Genomic DNA, 16,636 nt, shown 5'->3' with positions numbered 1-16,636 from the left:
TCAAGTTGAAACACCGATTTAAAAAAAATAATAATAAAAGTAGAGGTCATTCTTTATAGCCACATTTCCCTGACAATACGACAAGGAATCCTGCTACCCAGCCTCCTGGTCTGGTTGCTGCCTGTGTCGGAAGCAGGTCTTCGCCTTTGCTAGCAATTTTCTAAGCTTTCTTACAGCCTTTCCCACTTTTCCTTTGTGCTGTGTTAACCCAAGTCAGTCAGCACCAAGGGACTAAGCAGCACGGCCATGCAGGTTAACCGAATGAGTGCGTCTCCGGCACCCGGCACAAGGCCTGTGCCTAACGTGTTCACCGGAGGGAGCTGCTACCGTGGTTGTTCCTGTCACCACGTCTGTGAGGTTCTGGGGAGCCTGCTTCTGACCACGTGGCATGACTCTCAGACGTGGGGGTGGGGGGGAAGGGGTCGTGTGCGTGCGGGATGGATCTCCCTGAGCCGAGAAGCACCCTGAGAAGAAGGCCTGGGAGTCAGCCAGAGGATGGGGTCCCAGGCCGGCACTTGAGACTCAGAGGGCTCTCACACTCAGACCGCTGATCCCAACAGGCTGCCCCTTATTAAACACCCAGTGGGAGGCTGCTTCTCAGACCTCTTACGTCAGAATCTCTGGGGCTGGGACCCAGGAATCGACGGGCTTGAATCGAGGTCCCTGGGGTGATTTTGAGGCCCAGTCATATTTTGGAGCTGCTGCCTACGCCACCTACTGCCACCGACCAACACTGCTTCTGAGGCCCAAAAAGGGAGAGGCTCCCTCAGTGAGTTGGGCCAGGAGTCCCAGTTCTGGGCGGTCTCCCCAGGCCCACACTGGCTCTCTATCCAATAGGGAATGTCCAGTATGGTCCTATGTCCTAGGCTAGAGAAAGGCCTTGACTGATGGCCTGTCTTGCCCCCATCGTGCCCCCAGCACAATGCCCAGCCCAACAGGGCAAGGCTGGGGCATGGACGCAGTTGGAGGGCAGTGCACAAGCTGGCCATGGTCTCTCCTTCCCCCAGGGGCACAGTCAAGGAACTCATTGTAGATGGTGGAGAGTTCGTTCATTCACTCAGCAACAACTGCCAGGCGCTATGTGCTGGGACACAGGCGAGTGAGTTTCCAGTGAAGTGAGGGAGAGAAATACCAGCACCAGATCACACAAATAAACACATAATTACAGGCAGTGCTAAGTGCCAGGCAGGAAGCACCCAGGTGATGCAGGAAGGTGTGACAGGCCTGGGGAGACCTGTCCTACTCTTGGTGGTCTGGTTAAAGTTTCTAGAAAAAGTGAATTTTTAGAGGTGGTGGTGGTGGGGGTCGGGGTGCTGACAGATGAATGGGCATCAGCAACCAAAGATCAGGGTGAGGAGCAGCATGTGCAAAGGCCAGGGGTGGGAAAGAGTCTGGCCCTTTTATTTTATTTTTTAAAATATATTTTTATTGATTTCAGAGAGGAAGGAAGAGGGAGAGAGAGATAGAAACATCCACGATGAGAGAGAATCATGGATCGGCTGCCTCTTACAAGTCCCCCTACTGGGGATCAAGCCCACAATCTGGGCATGTGCCCTTGACCAGAATCAAACCTGGGACCTTACAGTTCGCAGGCCGACACTCTATCCACTGAGCCAAACCGGCCAGGGCGAGCCTGGCCCTTTTAAAGAATGGCAAGGAGGCCTGTGTGGCAGGAAGCAGGGAGAGGGCTCAGGAGCAGAGAGGCAGACAGAGGCCGTGTCTCACAGGCCTCAACCTAAGGCGCTGGCCTTTCTCCACGAGCAAAGGGAAACCACTGCAGGCAGGCAGCACCTGGAAAGGGCGGGAGCAGAACTGCAAGGGCTGTGGCGTCCCCAGCTCCTCGTGGGTCACCTTCAATGTCTGTGTGTGTAAATGTCCTGGAAGGCTCTCAGGTCGGCTGGGAAGTCACTTGTATGGAAGGACTCGCCCACTGTACAGGGAGGAAGGCAAGAGGAACCTGAGAGAAACAGGCCAACAGGCCCCCCTGTCTTCCTACGTCAGAGTCCCTTAAGGGGCCACCATAGCCTGCCAGGTGGGTTCTTCTTGCTTCGAGGCCTCATTGAATGTAGCTTCAGGGTCAGTAATGACACATCTGTTACCTTCTGCTGGGCTCCCCTGTCAACCCGTGCTTTCTGTGTAAATTCTGTCTATCTTACCAGTCTCAGCACTTTCCCACCTCTTCTAGGAAGCCTTCCCGGATCCCCACTGTGAATGCCTCTCATCCTTGCCCATCGCTGCTTGCCCACAGTTCTCTGAACCTTCCTTGTAGGTCTGACTTGAAGTCATGATTCCTTTTAAAAAATATATTTTTATTGATTTCAGAGAGGAATGGAGAGGGAAAGAGACAGAAACATCAATGACAAGAGAGAATCATTGATTGGCTGCCTCTTGCACACCCCCTACTGGTGACTGAGCCCACAAACCAGGCATTTGCCCTGACTGGGAATCAAACTGTGACCTCCTTGTTCATAGGTCCACCCGACCCTCAACCACTGAGCCACACCAGCCGGGCGAAGTCATGATGCTTGTAATTTAGTCCACGGACCCCAGGGCAGCCTCCTCAGAAGAGGACCATGACCCGGCTTTACTCATGTGTTTCCCCCCTCAAGCTTGGTCCCTGCCTGCGAGTCTGCAGACCTGCTGGGGGGGGGGGGCGCTCACCTGAGAGGGTGTCTGGGGGTGTGAGCTTGTCAGCTGCATCGTAGTATTCCTCATCCGAGCTGCCCTCCTCGTAGGCAGGGCCCAGGGCCTCCAGCGTGGAGCTGGGCTGGGCCTCAGACCAGCCCTGCCGGCCCCAGGCTGGCGGGCCCCCACCCTGCCGGGAAGCTGTGCTGTCTGAGCTGTCACTCAGGTGCCTGGCCGGGGAGACGCTGGAGCACAGGCTGTAGTAGTCGGTCTGGCTGCCCTCATACAGCCCGGGGTCCAGCCGGGCTGCTCTGGGGTCTGGAGCCCAGCCGCAGGTCCCGGGAGCGGGGCTCTCAGAGAGCTCCGTCCTCTGGGGCTGAGGGCTGGCTCGCCGGGCCAGGTCCAGGAGACAGAGGAAGCCGCTGGTCTCCACCCTGCTCCTCTCCTCCTGGCTGTCAGATTCGCCTCTCTCCGGGAAGCCTGGCGAGCCAAAGTGGAAGAAGCCGGACCTGCTGGAGGAGCAGGCGTCCAAGTCATCCTCCTCCAGGGCATCCATGGACTCGCTCGAGCCGCTGGTCCTGCAGCCTCGGCTCTCGGTGTTGGCCGAGTCGGACGCCTCGGACTCGGCACTGTCCGTCACGCTGCTGGCCCCGCAGGCGCTCGGGCCGCTCCCGGCCACCTCGGGCGCGGGGCTGTCCCCGGGGGGCTGCTCCTCTTTTGCGGGCGATCTGCAGGCGCCCGGCCTTGGCAGGTGTTGGTCAGAGAGGGGCTCTAGCACGCAGTCCACTTCGGAGGACTCCTCTGAGTCACTGCACGCCCTGGACTCGTAGCCTGCAACACAGGGGACGCGGAGGGTCACAAAACAGCCCCTGGGGACCGGCACATGCCGCCCCCTCCCCCCTTGTCCCCGCTGCTGGCCCTCCAGTTTCCAGATTAGAAAGCTGAGGTCCAGGCGGGTGACTGGCCCAGGTCACGCTATAGTGACCGGCACAGGGTCCGTGGGCCACACAACATCAGGCCTCCTTTCCCACATCCATGGGAACCCCCTGAAAGAGACAGGACTACCTCCATCCCCACTTCCAAGGAGAGCTATCTGTCCCCAGACACTTGGGGGCTGTTTCTTTGATTGGATTTCACTTGGCTTGGGCAGTATTGCACAGGTTTCCTCCCCAAATCTCAGCTCTGTCCTGTCTGGGATCAAAGTCGGATGGGAATCATATTTAAAATCCAAAACAGCCCTAGCCGGCTTGGCTCAGTGGATAGAGCATCGGCCTGCGGACTGAAGGGTCCCAGGTTCCATTCCGGCCAAGGGCACATGCCTGGGTTGTGGGCTCCATTGCCAGTGTGGGGCGTGCAGGAGGCAGCCAATCAATGATTCTCTCTCATCATTGATGTTTCTATCTCTTTCCTTCTCCCTTCCTCTCTGAAATCAATAAAGAAATATATTTAAAAAAAAATCCAAAACAGATCCTTGACCTTACCCCTGATGTACTGGGTCAAACAGTTAGGGAGCGGGGCCTGGGAATCTGTGTTTTAGCGCCTCCGTGGGCGATTCTGAGGCTGCTCGGCTGGCACCATTCTGAAGCCTGGTCTTGGGGACCCACTGGTGCTCCAGGCTTTCGGGAGAGTGACAGCTCATCCAGCTGCTGGTACTCAGGAAGGCTCCATGGAGTGAGGGTGGGGAGTACTGAGCCAGGTCCCCAGTCTCTCCTCTACCATAAGCCTTCTGATCAACATCACACTCTACTTAAACCCTCTGATGGCTTCCCCTGCCCACAGGGAAAGGCCTAAGCTCCCCCACAAGAGCGAAGGCCCCCCAAAACGGCCCTGACTCCTCCTTGGCAGCCTGGCCGCCCCCGCAGCTTTCCCATGCTCCAGCCACTACAGACAGCTTCTCACACTCATGACCTTGCCCTCTGTGTCATGCCTCCATGCTGCCCCCCGTGCTTCAAACGATCTCTCCTCCCTCCTTCGTCTGGCCTACACCAGCATGTTCTTCGAGATCTGTTTCAAATACTGTCCCCCTCCCCCCAGCATCTTCTCTGACTCTGCCACCTGCCCTGGTAGAAGCAGGCCCTCCCGCCATCTGACCTCCACGACTTCACTGCTCCCACTCTGCTGTGTCTCCCTAAGGCATCACCCCTTGTTTCTAAATTGTGTTAAAGGCCAAGTTCACAAATACCCCAAACTCGTCACTGCCTGATCATTTTACTTTATCTTACTGTCATATAAGCTCTTGAGATTATTTATGTTTTATCCACATGGAGGAAGGGCTACATAATGATATGCTATTGAGCATCTCTCCCCATCTCCACACAGTGCCATCAAGTCAGTAGCTTGAAATTAGCCATGGTGGGAGTGTCTGTACAATGAAAATAGACAACTGGAGAGAGAGAGAGAGAGAGAGAGAGAGAGAGAGAGAGAGAGAGAGAGAGAGAAACCTTGACTTTTCCCACTTATTTATGCATTCATTGGTTGATTCTTGTATGTGTCCTGACTGGGGATCGAACCCACAACCTTGGTGCATCAGGATGACACTCTTAATAAACTGAGCTACCCGGCCATGGCTGGCCATCTGAACTTGCTGAACAAATAACTGACAGCACTTTCTGATGGCAAATAAAGACCTGATACAACGGATCTTAGAGATGGTTTTAGGAAATTCTACAGGGACTCAGAGACCTTTTATATTTTTATTTTTAAAATATATTCTTTATTGATTTCAGAGAGGAAGGGAGAGGGAAAGAGAGAAACACCAATGATGAGAGAGAATCATTGATCGGCTGCCTCCTGCACAGCCCCTCTTGGGGATCGAGCCTACAACCCAGGGCTTGTGCCCTTGGCCGGAATCGAACCTGAGACCCTTCAATCCGCAGGCTGACACTCTATCCACTGAGCCAAGCCGGCTAGGGCAATCGGAGACCTTTTATATTTTTAGGGACTCTCAGGTACAAAGAAAGCTTCTCTACTTAGGACTTTGGAAAGATCAACTGTTGCCCAAGGACGGGCAGTGAAACGGGCCCATCCTTACCGGGGCTGCCTCAGTGCCTTACCTTCCTCAGCAGACACTCGGTGCACCTGCTGTTTGCTCCCCGGCCAGAGGAAGATGGAGGTAACCGGGTCGACAAACAGCCTGTAGTACCCAGCGACCAGGCAGGCCAGGTCTTTTGCACTGTTGGATTCCAGCAGCAACGTCAGAACCTTGGAAGGTAAAGAGAGCTCTTAAGCCTGGGAAGGGCGAAGGGACAGCCCGAAGCCTGACAACAAGACCCTATGGGACTGATGAGAAATTCCAAGCAAACCCAGCCCTGGTCCCCAGGCAGGCTTCACGTCCTGTATTCTCACCTTTAAGACTTGAAATGAGCAAAGGCATGTGTGGGTTCCTCTCATCGAAACTCCACAGTATCTCCTGCCTCTCCATCTCTGACCCCTATCCTCGCCTCCCATCCAAACCACCCACCCCACTCTGCTCATTCATGTAATGGGGCCCCTTCAAGACCTGACCTAGAAAAGGAAGCAAAAGCAAACAGAGGAGAGAGAGGGTGGTAAGAATCAAGCACCATCTCTGATCATGTTGATATGAAAGCAAAGAAAGGCAGGACAAATGCAGGACCTCCCCGGGAGGCTCAGGAAGTTCACTACATCATTTACCCATTTTAATTGCTGTCACTCAAAACTCTTGGACAGCCTTTCTGGTCCCATCTGGTGCTCCCATCTAAGTTTCTGAACCCATCAGGAAAGCACAAGGTCAGGCTCAGTTTATACGAAGAAACCTTTCAGGACCTGCCCGGGAAAATGCACCGTGGTTACCACTTTCCCTTTGATGGGACAGAACGGACAAGTCATCCTCTTAAGCAAATGTTGGACTTTAGACTGTAAATATCCACACGCATATAAACTACCCTAAAATAAGTTAGCCCCCAACCCCAGGAGCTGGATGCAGAACCTCTCCCCGGTGTGTTACCTTGATGTCCTGCAGGTACACTTTGACCACGCTCACTTTCTCAGACTCTTCTGTCAGCTCCACGCGGCTGATGTTTGCAAACTCGGCCAACGTGGACATGATGTTGAGTTTGCTATTGATAATTTGGCTAATCCCATACTTGGCTCCCACTAGAAGGGCAACATAGGATTCTCTATCCTGTAACTGCAGAAGGGCAGAGGAGGAATTAGTTCCCACTCACAGCTAGTAAAATGCACTGCACATGTAAGACAAGAGACCTCTCTCCGCAAACTCCGGATTCTTATTTCAGGTCCCCACCGCCACTCCCTGGACTACCAAGTTAGGCAACAGCCTGAACTGGGCCCCAGTGACAGATAAATTAAGTATAAATGATCTCTTCAAGACCCTTCACAATAGAGAGCCAAACCAGGCTATTACCTGTTCCGTCGAAGCAACCTGTATTTTCTTTTCTTTTTTTAAAACTTTTTATTGATTAAGGTATTACAAATGTGTCCTTATGCCTCCATTGTCCCCTCATCCCCCCAGTCTTGCTCTCACCCTCACCCTCTGTTGTTTGTGTCCATCGCTTACGCTTATATGCATGCATACAAGTCCTTTGGTTGATCTCTGCCCCTTACCCCGCCCTCCCCTACCTTCCCTCTGAGGTTTGAGCATCTGATCGATGCTTCTCTGTCTCTGGATCTGTTTTTGTTCATCGGCTTCTGTTGTTCATTATAGTCCACAAATGAGTGAGATCACGTGATACTTATCTTTCTCTGTATTTTCATACCTATGTGCCTATTTCATTCCTCTTGGAATCCCTTTCCTGCCACCATTACCTACAGAAATCCTGACTTTTCTTGAAAAGCTTCCGTCAAAACCTACTGCAAACATTACAGAAACTATCTGCCTGATCTCTGGCTCCTCAAACCAGAATAGTCCTTTTCCTCTGTGCTGTTCCCACACTACTTCCTGTCCATGTCTCCCATAACACTGAGCTGTGACTTCTTATTGTAATTATTTGTTCTCAAGTCTCAGATTCCCTGCCAAGTTCCCTGACGACAGACTGTGTTTATCTACAGTGTAACCCCAGTGGCCAGCAAGCACCCTGAGCCAGCTCAGTGTCGTCTCTTTTCCCATTACCAATTATTTCCTTAGATAGTAATGGTAAAGGGGGGCTGGGGACAGCTGGGAGAGGGCAGGGTTGGCCCTTGGGAAAAGTGGGAAGCTTTTCTTGTACCTTCAAGCCTTCCTTTCTGTGCTCTGGCCTCTCTTCAACCTTTGGGTCATTTACTCGTTTAAGAAGCCATCTAATTTTCCCTTCCCCTAACTATCTGACTCAAGTATGTCAAACTCAAAGGCTAACTCGGGCCAAATAAACGAGGCATACGGCCTGCGGGCCTCGAGTTTGACATGCTTGATCTGATTGCTCTATCTTGCTCTCAAAACATGGATTCTCTTTTTCTATCTATATTGTTAAGTCAGCAATCTGATTAAATGGACCCATCACTGTAAATGACTGAGAGACATACTAAATCCACTAAAAGAAGATTTGTTAATGTTTTTTTTTTTTAAAAAAACTCTCTCATTGGTAAATTGCCTGGCTTTGTGCTGGAGAGTTCTGGGGCTGACTGAGTGGTGGGGAGAGTTCCCTTCAGCCACAGCCCCATCACTGACGGCTGAAAAGCACACAGCTCTGGGCCTCGGGTCCAAGAAGGAAGCAGGGGGAGGACCGGGTAACAGAGCAGAAGGCTCCTTTGCTTCTCCTTTCCCTCCTCAGTTCTTCCCTTTTTCTGAATAATCGGGGCCCCAGCCTGGCAGTCAGTCTAACATTCTTATCTTTCCACTTTTCCCTCTCCACCTTCATATTCCCAAAGCTCCAGAGTAAATAGCTTACAGTACCCTTCCCTCCAAATGCCTTTCCTCTATACGGAAATCTGGCCAAATCCAACCTTCTTGCCTTTCCTTACCCCCTGCCCCTGCCATTCTTGACCTGAAGCTGGCAGTGCTACCCTCTGTCTTCACACCCCACAGCCATCGCCCTGTGTGTCTCTCGTGGCTCTGCTTTGTCTTGTGGCTACTTTGTTCGATCATTGGAAGGTGGAAATCATGTCAGCTCTGCCTCCCCCAGCACCTACCATAGGGCTAGCACAGGGGTGGGCAAACTTTTTGACTCGAGGGCCACAATGGGTTCTTAAACTGGACCGGAGGGCCGGAACAAAAGCATGGATGGAGTGTTTGTGTGAACTAATATAAATTCAAAGTAAACATCATTACATAAAAGGGTACGGTCTTTTTTTTTTTTTTTTTTTTTTTAGTTTTATTCATTTCAAACAGGCCGGATCCGGCCCGCGGTAGCCGCTAGCACCAAGCGAGGGCACAAGAAACACTCCCCAATATTTACTTCCCCAAACAAATTCCAGTACTTGACAGAGTTCTCAAAAAATGTTAGGCCACAAGGTTCACCGAACTTCAGAGGACTTCTAAGGTCCCTCATAAGCGTGGGGTTCCACGGTTCTCTAACACGTACCATTAAAGTAGCATTAAAGATCTTCCCGCCGTATGTCTTGAGTTCCCCAAGGATCTGTAGATAATTTAAACGTAGCTGGGCAGCGGAAATAAGTTGCTTAAATAGAAGAAAAAAAAAGACGTAAGTTAGAGTTATTCACTTGCTACAATCAAGGCAATGTTGCAGATGCGGTCCCCAGACAGCTGGGTGGGTCGGCCGGGGCCAGGCCTCCATTACCTTCTGTCGGGGTTCCAGCAGGTTCTGGTTCCTCTTCATGTGGAAGCTTATGGCTTTCTTGATGTCTTTGCCTTTCATGTTTCGGAGTAACGTTGGAGAAATGAAGTTCTCTATGCCCCAATCTTTCCTGCCATGAGACATGGAACAAGGAGGCTCATTTTTACAGTGTCCTTGGTGGCTCTGCTGAAGAGCATAATTACATTTGACTCGGTACTTAGCGTTCTCAGAATACTGCAGCTGAGCCTCTTTCCCAACAGAAGATACATACACATGTACATTTATGTGTGTATGAATACATAGAAATATATAGAAATATCTTATATACTTACTAGAGGCCTGGTGCACGAAATTCATACACGGGTAAGGTCTCTAGGCCTGACAGGTGATCAGGGTCAATCTGTGGGGTGACCAGTGGGGCGATCGGGGGACCCCCACTGGCACCTGCCTTGGCCAACTTGACGCCGCCCCCTCGCTGCCCCCCCCCCCCCCCCCCCGACTGCTGCTAGTTGGTTGCCTCCCTCTGCAGGGAAACCTGCGGGGCAATCGGGGGCCCTGTGGGCACCTGCCTTGGCTGGCCTGGGGCTTTCAGGCTGAGGGTAGCTCCTGCATTGAGCGCCTGACCCCTGGTGGTCAGTGTACATCATAGTGACTGGTTGTTCCACCGATCATCCTGCAGTTTGGCCGATTTACATATTAGACTCTTATTATATAGGGTATTTTATGTAAGTACATAATATATATGTTTATAAATATATTTATATATATTTCTTACCCCTCACCCCAACACATATACAAAAGCCCCAGCTATTCAGGAAAACCCCACTGATCTTTCTGGGAGATTATTACTCTTGGTGCAGTGTGATATTTTGTTAATCAGAGCAGGAGACCTTGATCTTTTTTTTTTTTTTTAAAGCTCTTCAGATTGTAGTTTAATTTTATTTATCATAGTATTTTTAAAATATATTTTATTGCTTTTTTACAGAGAGGAAGGGAGAGGGATAGAGAGTTAGAAACATCTTTGAGAGAGAAACATTGATCAGCTGCCTCCTGCACACTCCCTACTGGGGATGTGCCCGCAATCAAGGTACATGCCTTTGACTGGAATCGAACCTGGGACCCTTCAGTCCGCAGGCCGATGTTCTATCCATTGAGCCAAACCGGTTAGGGCAACCTTGATCTTTTTTCACTATAATGTACTAGTACGTGACAAATAATGACCCAGCATGTATAACACACTCTCAGGGGCAGCACGTAGCACCTGTGAGTCCCTGAGGTCGTGCTTCAGAATGGTGCTACCCTAACAGCCTCAAAAGTCTCCAACAAACTTGTTAAAATACAGATTCTCAGGTCCGGCTCTCTAGAGATTTGACCCAGTACATCAGGGACAGAGCCCTAGATCTGTTTCAATTTTTAAATTTGACTCTCATTTGACTCTGATGCCAGATAGGACAACAGAGCTGAGATTTGGTGAGGGGGTTACCAAACCTGGGTGATACTGCCAAGAGCAAATTTTCAGCTAAGAATTAGGTGGTGTTGGAATCCCAGGATCTGAAACTTCCTTAGTCAGAATATAATGCAACATAATTGGTTCACACATTAATTTTCAAGGCATTCCTGCCCTTATCGGAGCTTCTCATTGAAGTTATCAAAAGGCTTCCCTATGCATTCTCCAGGGAACTGGGAACTTACAAAGGGATCCTGTGTCACTCTATCTGGACTTGGCATCTGCCCCAGAGGGAGCAGCCAGAGTCTGACATCTGGGGGAGCCCGGCTGGGTGGGAGAGGGTGGAGAGGAAATTGGATAGAAAGACAAGGGACAGAAGGCTAGGTAGGTGAGTCTCAGCTTTCTGTGGAATCTGGCCGTTCTGGCTAGGGGCCAGCGGATTACCCACACGGCACAGCACGGCACAGCAGCTGCTGAGGGGTCAGAGGAGGCCCCACCACTCACTCTATGTACTTCAAAGAGATCTTCTGGGGCTGGGCGCAGGCGTAGATCCGCTCCTGGATGTGCAGGGCCGCAAGTCTCAGCGCAGAGCTGCACTTCATTTCCACAGCAAAGCGCTCCTGGAGCACGTCGCTGCAGCTCTGGAAGAGATGGGATCAGGGGCACTGGGAACCAGCAACAGAGGAACTGTGCTCCTAGTTCTCTCAAGCCAAAGGCAGCAGGCCCAGGAGCTCAGCCTCCAGCCCTGGCTCTGCCTGTGCTTGGCCGTCTGACCTCGGTTAAGTTACTAAGACGCTCTGAACATGGCTGTCCCTCCCGTTGCTAAAGGGGGATAGTTACGTCTACCTTAGGTGGTTTCTGTGGGGTTTAAATTAGATAACGCTTCTGAAAGCAGGCATGAGGGGCACAGTACTACGCAAAAATAAAGTATTGCTGTTATTAGTTGCTACCGTCATTTCTGTAAGACTTTGGGCAAGTCAATCCACCTAGTGTGAATTCCCTCATCTGTAAAAGACTGATGCCTCCCAAATGATTCCTTTTCATCAGAATAAAAATGACATAGTAAATTTCACCTATGGAGGTAGAGGAAGGGCAGCAAAAGGCTACAGGGACCAAGGAAGCCATTTTTGGCTTCACCACTAAATGGGTGACCCAGGCAAATCACGTGACCTTTCATCGTTTGTAAAATAAAGCTTTGAAGCACTAAAGCCTCTTTTAGCAATAAAAACTGTAACTCTAAAGATCTTAAATGGCGTTAGGAAATGTAGCATCTACATTGAGGACAGCCTAAATTTCATTAATACATCACTAATCTCCGAAGATCGCAACTCCTTGATGGAAAAAGGAATTGTAAGGGATATTCAGGGCCCATTCTTCTTCAGATAAAGATAATCTACACCAGGGAGTTGCTTAATTGCCTTGAGCTCATGTTCAAAATAACCCAATCTCTAGGTCCATCTAAGCAAAATAAGCCGGGCAGAGAAAGACAAATACCATATGACCTCACTAGTATTTGGAATCTAATGAACAAAATAAAATGATGAACAAAATAGAGCCAGAGGCATGGATACATTGAACAGACGGACAGAGGTCAGAGGGGAGGGAGGCTGTGGGGACTGGTTAAAGGAAGGTGAAGGGATTAGCTAATGAACATATATGGACACAAACCACAGTGTGGTGAAGGCCTGGGGAGGGGGCGGGGATGCGTGGAGGCGGGCACAGGGGGGCGGGAAATAGGGAACACCTGCAACAGTGTTGGCAATTAAAATTTAATTTAAAAAAAAACACCCAATTGCAACTTGAGAACAACCACTGTTATTTTAGGAAGCACGGAGCCAGTCACCTGCAGATAGAGGTATTCAAAGGCCACGGGGTCTTCTTTCAGGAGGTCCAGGGGGTCCTTGGGAACAAAACACACCCTGAAGAGGCAGCGGTAGTCTTGTAGCTCTTCCTTTTCCACCACCTGCGATGGGGAAGGGAGATACTATTAATCTTAGCTGCCTTTGTTCCTGCAATTATTCCACACACAAAAAAACTAAAAACAACAACAACAAAAACACCTAAAAAAAAAAAAAAAGACCATGAAAGACAGTTCCCAGAGATTTCAATTTAGTGTTTCCCAAGGCAGCGTAGGCCTCGGCTCCTAATTTGACTTTCCCAGGAGTATAAAATGTAAAAGGCTCAAAAGAGCAAAGTTTCCCACTGACTCCGTTAACCTATTCCCCTTCCCAGGAGAAATTTTTGGAAAGAAATCTCCAGTTTCTTTTAAGCCCTTCCAGAAACAGTCTCTGTATAAATATCATACATGCTCCTATTCATGCTTTCTTTCCTACAAATAATAGTATAATCTACATTATATATATATTCTGTACCTTTTCCCCCCACTTAAACTATCTTAGGGATTCAATGTGTTTCGCTTTCCCAATGCTGATAGAACAGAAGTGATTTTTAAAAAACGTGTGCAAGCACCAGTAATGGGAGGAGGGTGAGTAGAGTCAGACTCCCTCTGCAATGAGGAATGCTGGGAGTGGCTTGCACAAGGTCATGTCTCGCTCATGCTGTTGCCCTGCTTAAAAAGCCCCCTCTCCTTTTCCAATTGTGGAGATCCTACTCCTCTTGGTAAGAGGACACACTCAACAAGGATTTGTTGAACTGACCTGTGTTGGCTTTGAACAGTTGGTACAGCAAATCACTGAATGGCCGAAAGACTGCGTGGTGCAGAGGGACTGTTTGTTCTGTCCTGCCCTCAGGGACCGGCACTGGGGTGAGTCTCACAAAAAGGGCTTAGACACAGCAACAAATGCTTCCCTGACATCTCAGAGGCAGCACGCTCAGGGGAAGTTCATCCGAGCTGAAGCAAAAGATGGGGCTCGACTGGCTGTGTTACCTTGAGTACGTCACCTTACCTCTCTAAGCCTCTGTTTCCACATCTGCAAAATGGGGCCACATGGGAAAATCAGGCCTGACTCTAGTCCTGTTACCTCCAGGCGGAGTGACTCTGTGCCTTCTTGGCACAAGGAAGTGCATCAAACCTGCCGATGTGCTGAGCCCTGTGCCCCAAGGTCCTGGCTGAGGCACGCAGCTGCCCAGCCCGGATCTCCTCACCAGGAGCAGGCGCAGGAGCAGGAGCAGGTCATACCTGCTGGATGAGCTCCTCCTCATGCAGCAGGTGCAGCCGTGAGACGTTGTACTGCTCTTCCAGGACCAGCGCAAAGTACTCCGTACATCGGATCGACAGCTTCTCCTTCACCGTGAGGATGATGTCCTGCCACACAGAGAGGCATGGGGGTCACCTGAGGAGCAGGCTGGCCCTCAGGCTCAGGCCCAGAACAGGGAGGCCTTCCCTGGCCTTCTCTCTTCTCCTCGGTGCAGCTGGGGAGAGAAAGGCGGGTGCTCACTGGGTCCACTGCCAACGCAGGCAGCTGAATCTTGACAGGACACCCATGAGACGTCTCATGCCCCTCCTGGCGCGGCACCCCCTCCTCAGGCCGCCCATACAGCTCTCCTCTCTTGCGTTACTTGGAAGACCACAGCCACCCCTCGGGGGCTGATGCCTCCCTTTAAGGTCAGCGGATTCATCTTCTCTCTGGAGTCTGCATCTTCAACTGCCTACCAGATTGAACCCCGGCACCCACCTGCTCTGTAGCGGTGAGAAATTAACCAGATGCTTCTGAACCTGTTTCTTCCTGAGAAAATGGAGGATAGTGATGCCTATTTAGAGTCGCTGATCGGATGGGATCATTCATACTGTGCCGATAGAGATGCGATGCCACAGCGGCCCCTGGCCATCACCAGGTCTCTGCTGCCTCAAGGCATTCACACATGCTGTTCCCACTGCCGGGCACACTTCCCCCGTTGCTGTTCACAAGGCTGCTTCTTTCTCTTCAGAGAGGCCTTCTCTGGTCACTGTATCTAAATCTGACTGCCCTGCCATTTTCCGTCCTAGGGTCCTGTTTATTTCCCTCATCACTATTTAGTATTATTTTCTTCAACATAAGCTATGTTCTTTTTTTATTATTATTGATTTCAGAGAGGACAGGAGAGGGAGAGAGAGAGCTAGAAACATCAATGATGAGAGGGAATCATTGATTGGCTGCCCGCTGCACGTTGGACCGAGCCCACAACCCAGGCATGTGCCCCTGACCGGAATCGAACCTGGGACCCTTTGGTCCGCAGGCCAACGCTCTATCCACTGAGCCAAAACTGGCTAGAGCTAAGCTATGTTCTTCAGTGAAAGACAGTATATTAAAACTAAGTGAATGGGTTCTACAACTAGACTACCACTTGCTAGCTGTATGTCCCGGGATAAACTGCTTCCTCTCTTTATGCCTCATTCTCTTTTTGGTCTGTAAAATAATAACAATGTTAACACTATCTCATAGGGTTGTTGTGTACATTAAATTAATTTCCCATATAGGGCACGTAGAACAGTACCTGGCAGATGGCAAGTGTTCAGTACACACTAGATTTGGTTTCTCGCTTATTGCCTCTCATCCACTGAACTCGCTGAGAACGTAATACCCCGAACAGGGCAGTGCTCATCTGACTGGCTCTCTGCATCAGTTAACGTGACCCCCTGAGACTGATGTGCCCCCTCCACCCCTATCCCCCAGCAGCCCATTCCCACCTGCCCTTGTTCAATTCTTAGTTGCCCTTCAAAGCTCAGCTCAGATCCAGCTCCGTTCCAAAGCCTTCTCTGGTGTCCTGACCGGATGGAACAGGTGGACTCTTACCCCTACACTGAGCACTTCCTTGTCCCTCTCCTTACAGCCCTCTCCATCCTGCCCTCAACTACTGGGTGCTCCTTGAATGTCTTTCCTCCCTCAAGTAGGGAGCAAGCTCCTGGAATACAGTGCCCACCCTTTGCCTCGCTCTCTACCTCACTCTCTGCCCAGAGCATCTTGTAGGGGGAGCGTGTTAAATGTAAGTGAAACTGATTTCAACTCAGGACAGAATATGCAGAGGCCTGGGCCTGCCCTGACATCTCATCTGGGTTTTGAGCTGCTTTATCTTTTGGGTAGCAGATGGGGTGGGGGATCACATACAAGAGGCAGGGAAGTCCGGTGGTTAATGGTGAAAGCAAGTCACTTCACCTCTCTGAGCCCTGATTTCCTCCCCTGCAAGAGGGTGATGAAATCTTGCTGGGTGGCTGTACAACTAATGAGATAACACAGTGCTTGGCTTCTTGCAGGTGCTCAGACGATGGTGGTTGGGAGACCACCAAGGCAGCCGCAGGGCAAGATGCGGGGGATCCCGGGGGCCAGCAAATTCTCACTGGGGAAGAGATTCAGGTTTACTCTTAATACCTTCACAGTGGTGTCTGCTTCAAACTTGAAAGCTTTGGTCTGTCCATTCTCCAAGTACAGCTTGAGCACGTTGGGCATACACAACAGAGAATTTCCCTGGAAAACACAAGGGTAGGGGTGAAGCTGGCCCTTCCTGCCTCCGGCCCTGCGTGGTGCGGAGAACAGGTCCTCCCTCGCCTCCTCCTCATGCCACGGTGTGATTCCTGCATCTGGAGATTGCTCCAATGGGCGCGGCCTATGCCACAGAGACAGGCTCGATTTGTTCAAGTGACGTGGGACCCGAGAGACGGGGGCATGCTGATAGCATCGCACCGGAATCATCAGCTGATACCTCACTGCTGGCTGCCATCCTTAGGGGATGCAGTTTAACAAGTCAGATGACAAGCAGGTACAATGAGATGAGTTCCTCCTGTTTATTGCCTGCTGCAGGTACAACCTGCTCCTGCTCCTGGTGAGGTTGGAGTGAAACCCTTGAGACTTCCCCTCCCCCTGTCCCGTTTCACTGCAGTATTCCCGGTAGGGAAGCATCACCAAAGGGCAGAGGGCTGCTCTCTGCCTCCACTCATTCCAAC

The 16,636-nt window shown here is 50.8% G+C and overlaps 1 protein-coding gene across 2 annotated transcripts in view; it reads right to left on the bottom strand.

Moving 5' to 3' along the window:
• FRMPD1 (FERM and PDZ domain containing 1) overlaps nt 1-16,636 on the bottom strand; it is a 65,988-nt gene that overhangs the window by 2,871 nt on the left and 46,481 nt on the right. For both annotated transcript variants that reach the window (XM_059657370.1, XM_059657371.1), the window contains 9 exons: nt 16,065-16,160; nt 13,898-14,023; nt 12,602-12,721; nt 11,263-11,399; nt 9,315-9,441; nt 9,099-9,194; nt 6,590-6,772; nt 5,679-5,826; nt 2,662-3,456 (listed from right to left, as the gene is read on the bottom strand). In XM_059657370.1, the coding sequence (XP_059513353.1) occupies nt 2,662-3,456; nt 5,679-5,826; nt 6,590-6,772; nt 9,099-9,194; nt 9,315-9,441; nt 11,263-11,399; nt 12,602-12,721; nt 13,898-14,023; nt 16,065-16,160 (1,828 nt within the window). The remainder of the gene's footprint in view (nt 1-2,661; nt 3,457-5,678; nt 5,827-6,589; nt 6,773-9,098; nt 9,195-9,314; nt 9,442-11,262; nt 11,400-12,601; nt 12,722-13,897; nt 14,024-16,064; nt 16,161-16,636) is intronic.

This window comes from Myotis daubentonii, chromosome 11 (assembly GCF_963259705.1).
Source record: "Myotis daubentonii chromosome 11, mMyoDau2.1, whole genome shotgun sequence".
Lineage (NCBI taxonomy): Eukaryota > Metazoa > Chordata > Mammalia > Chiroptera > Vespertilionidae > Myotis > Myotis daubentonii.
This window is presented reverse-complemented; position numbering and strand designations above follow the sequence as displayed.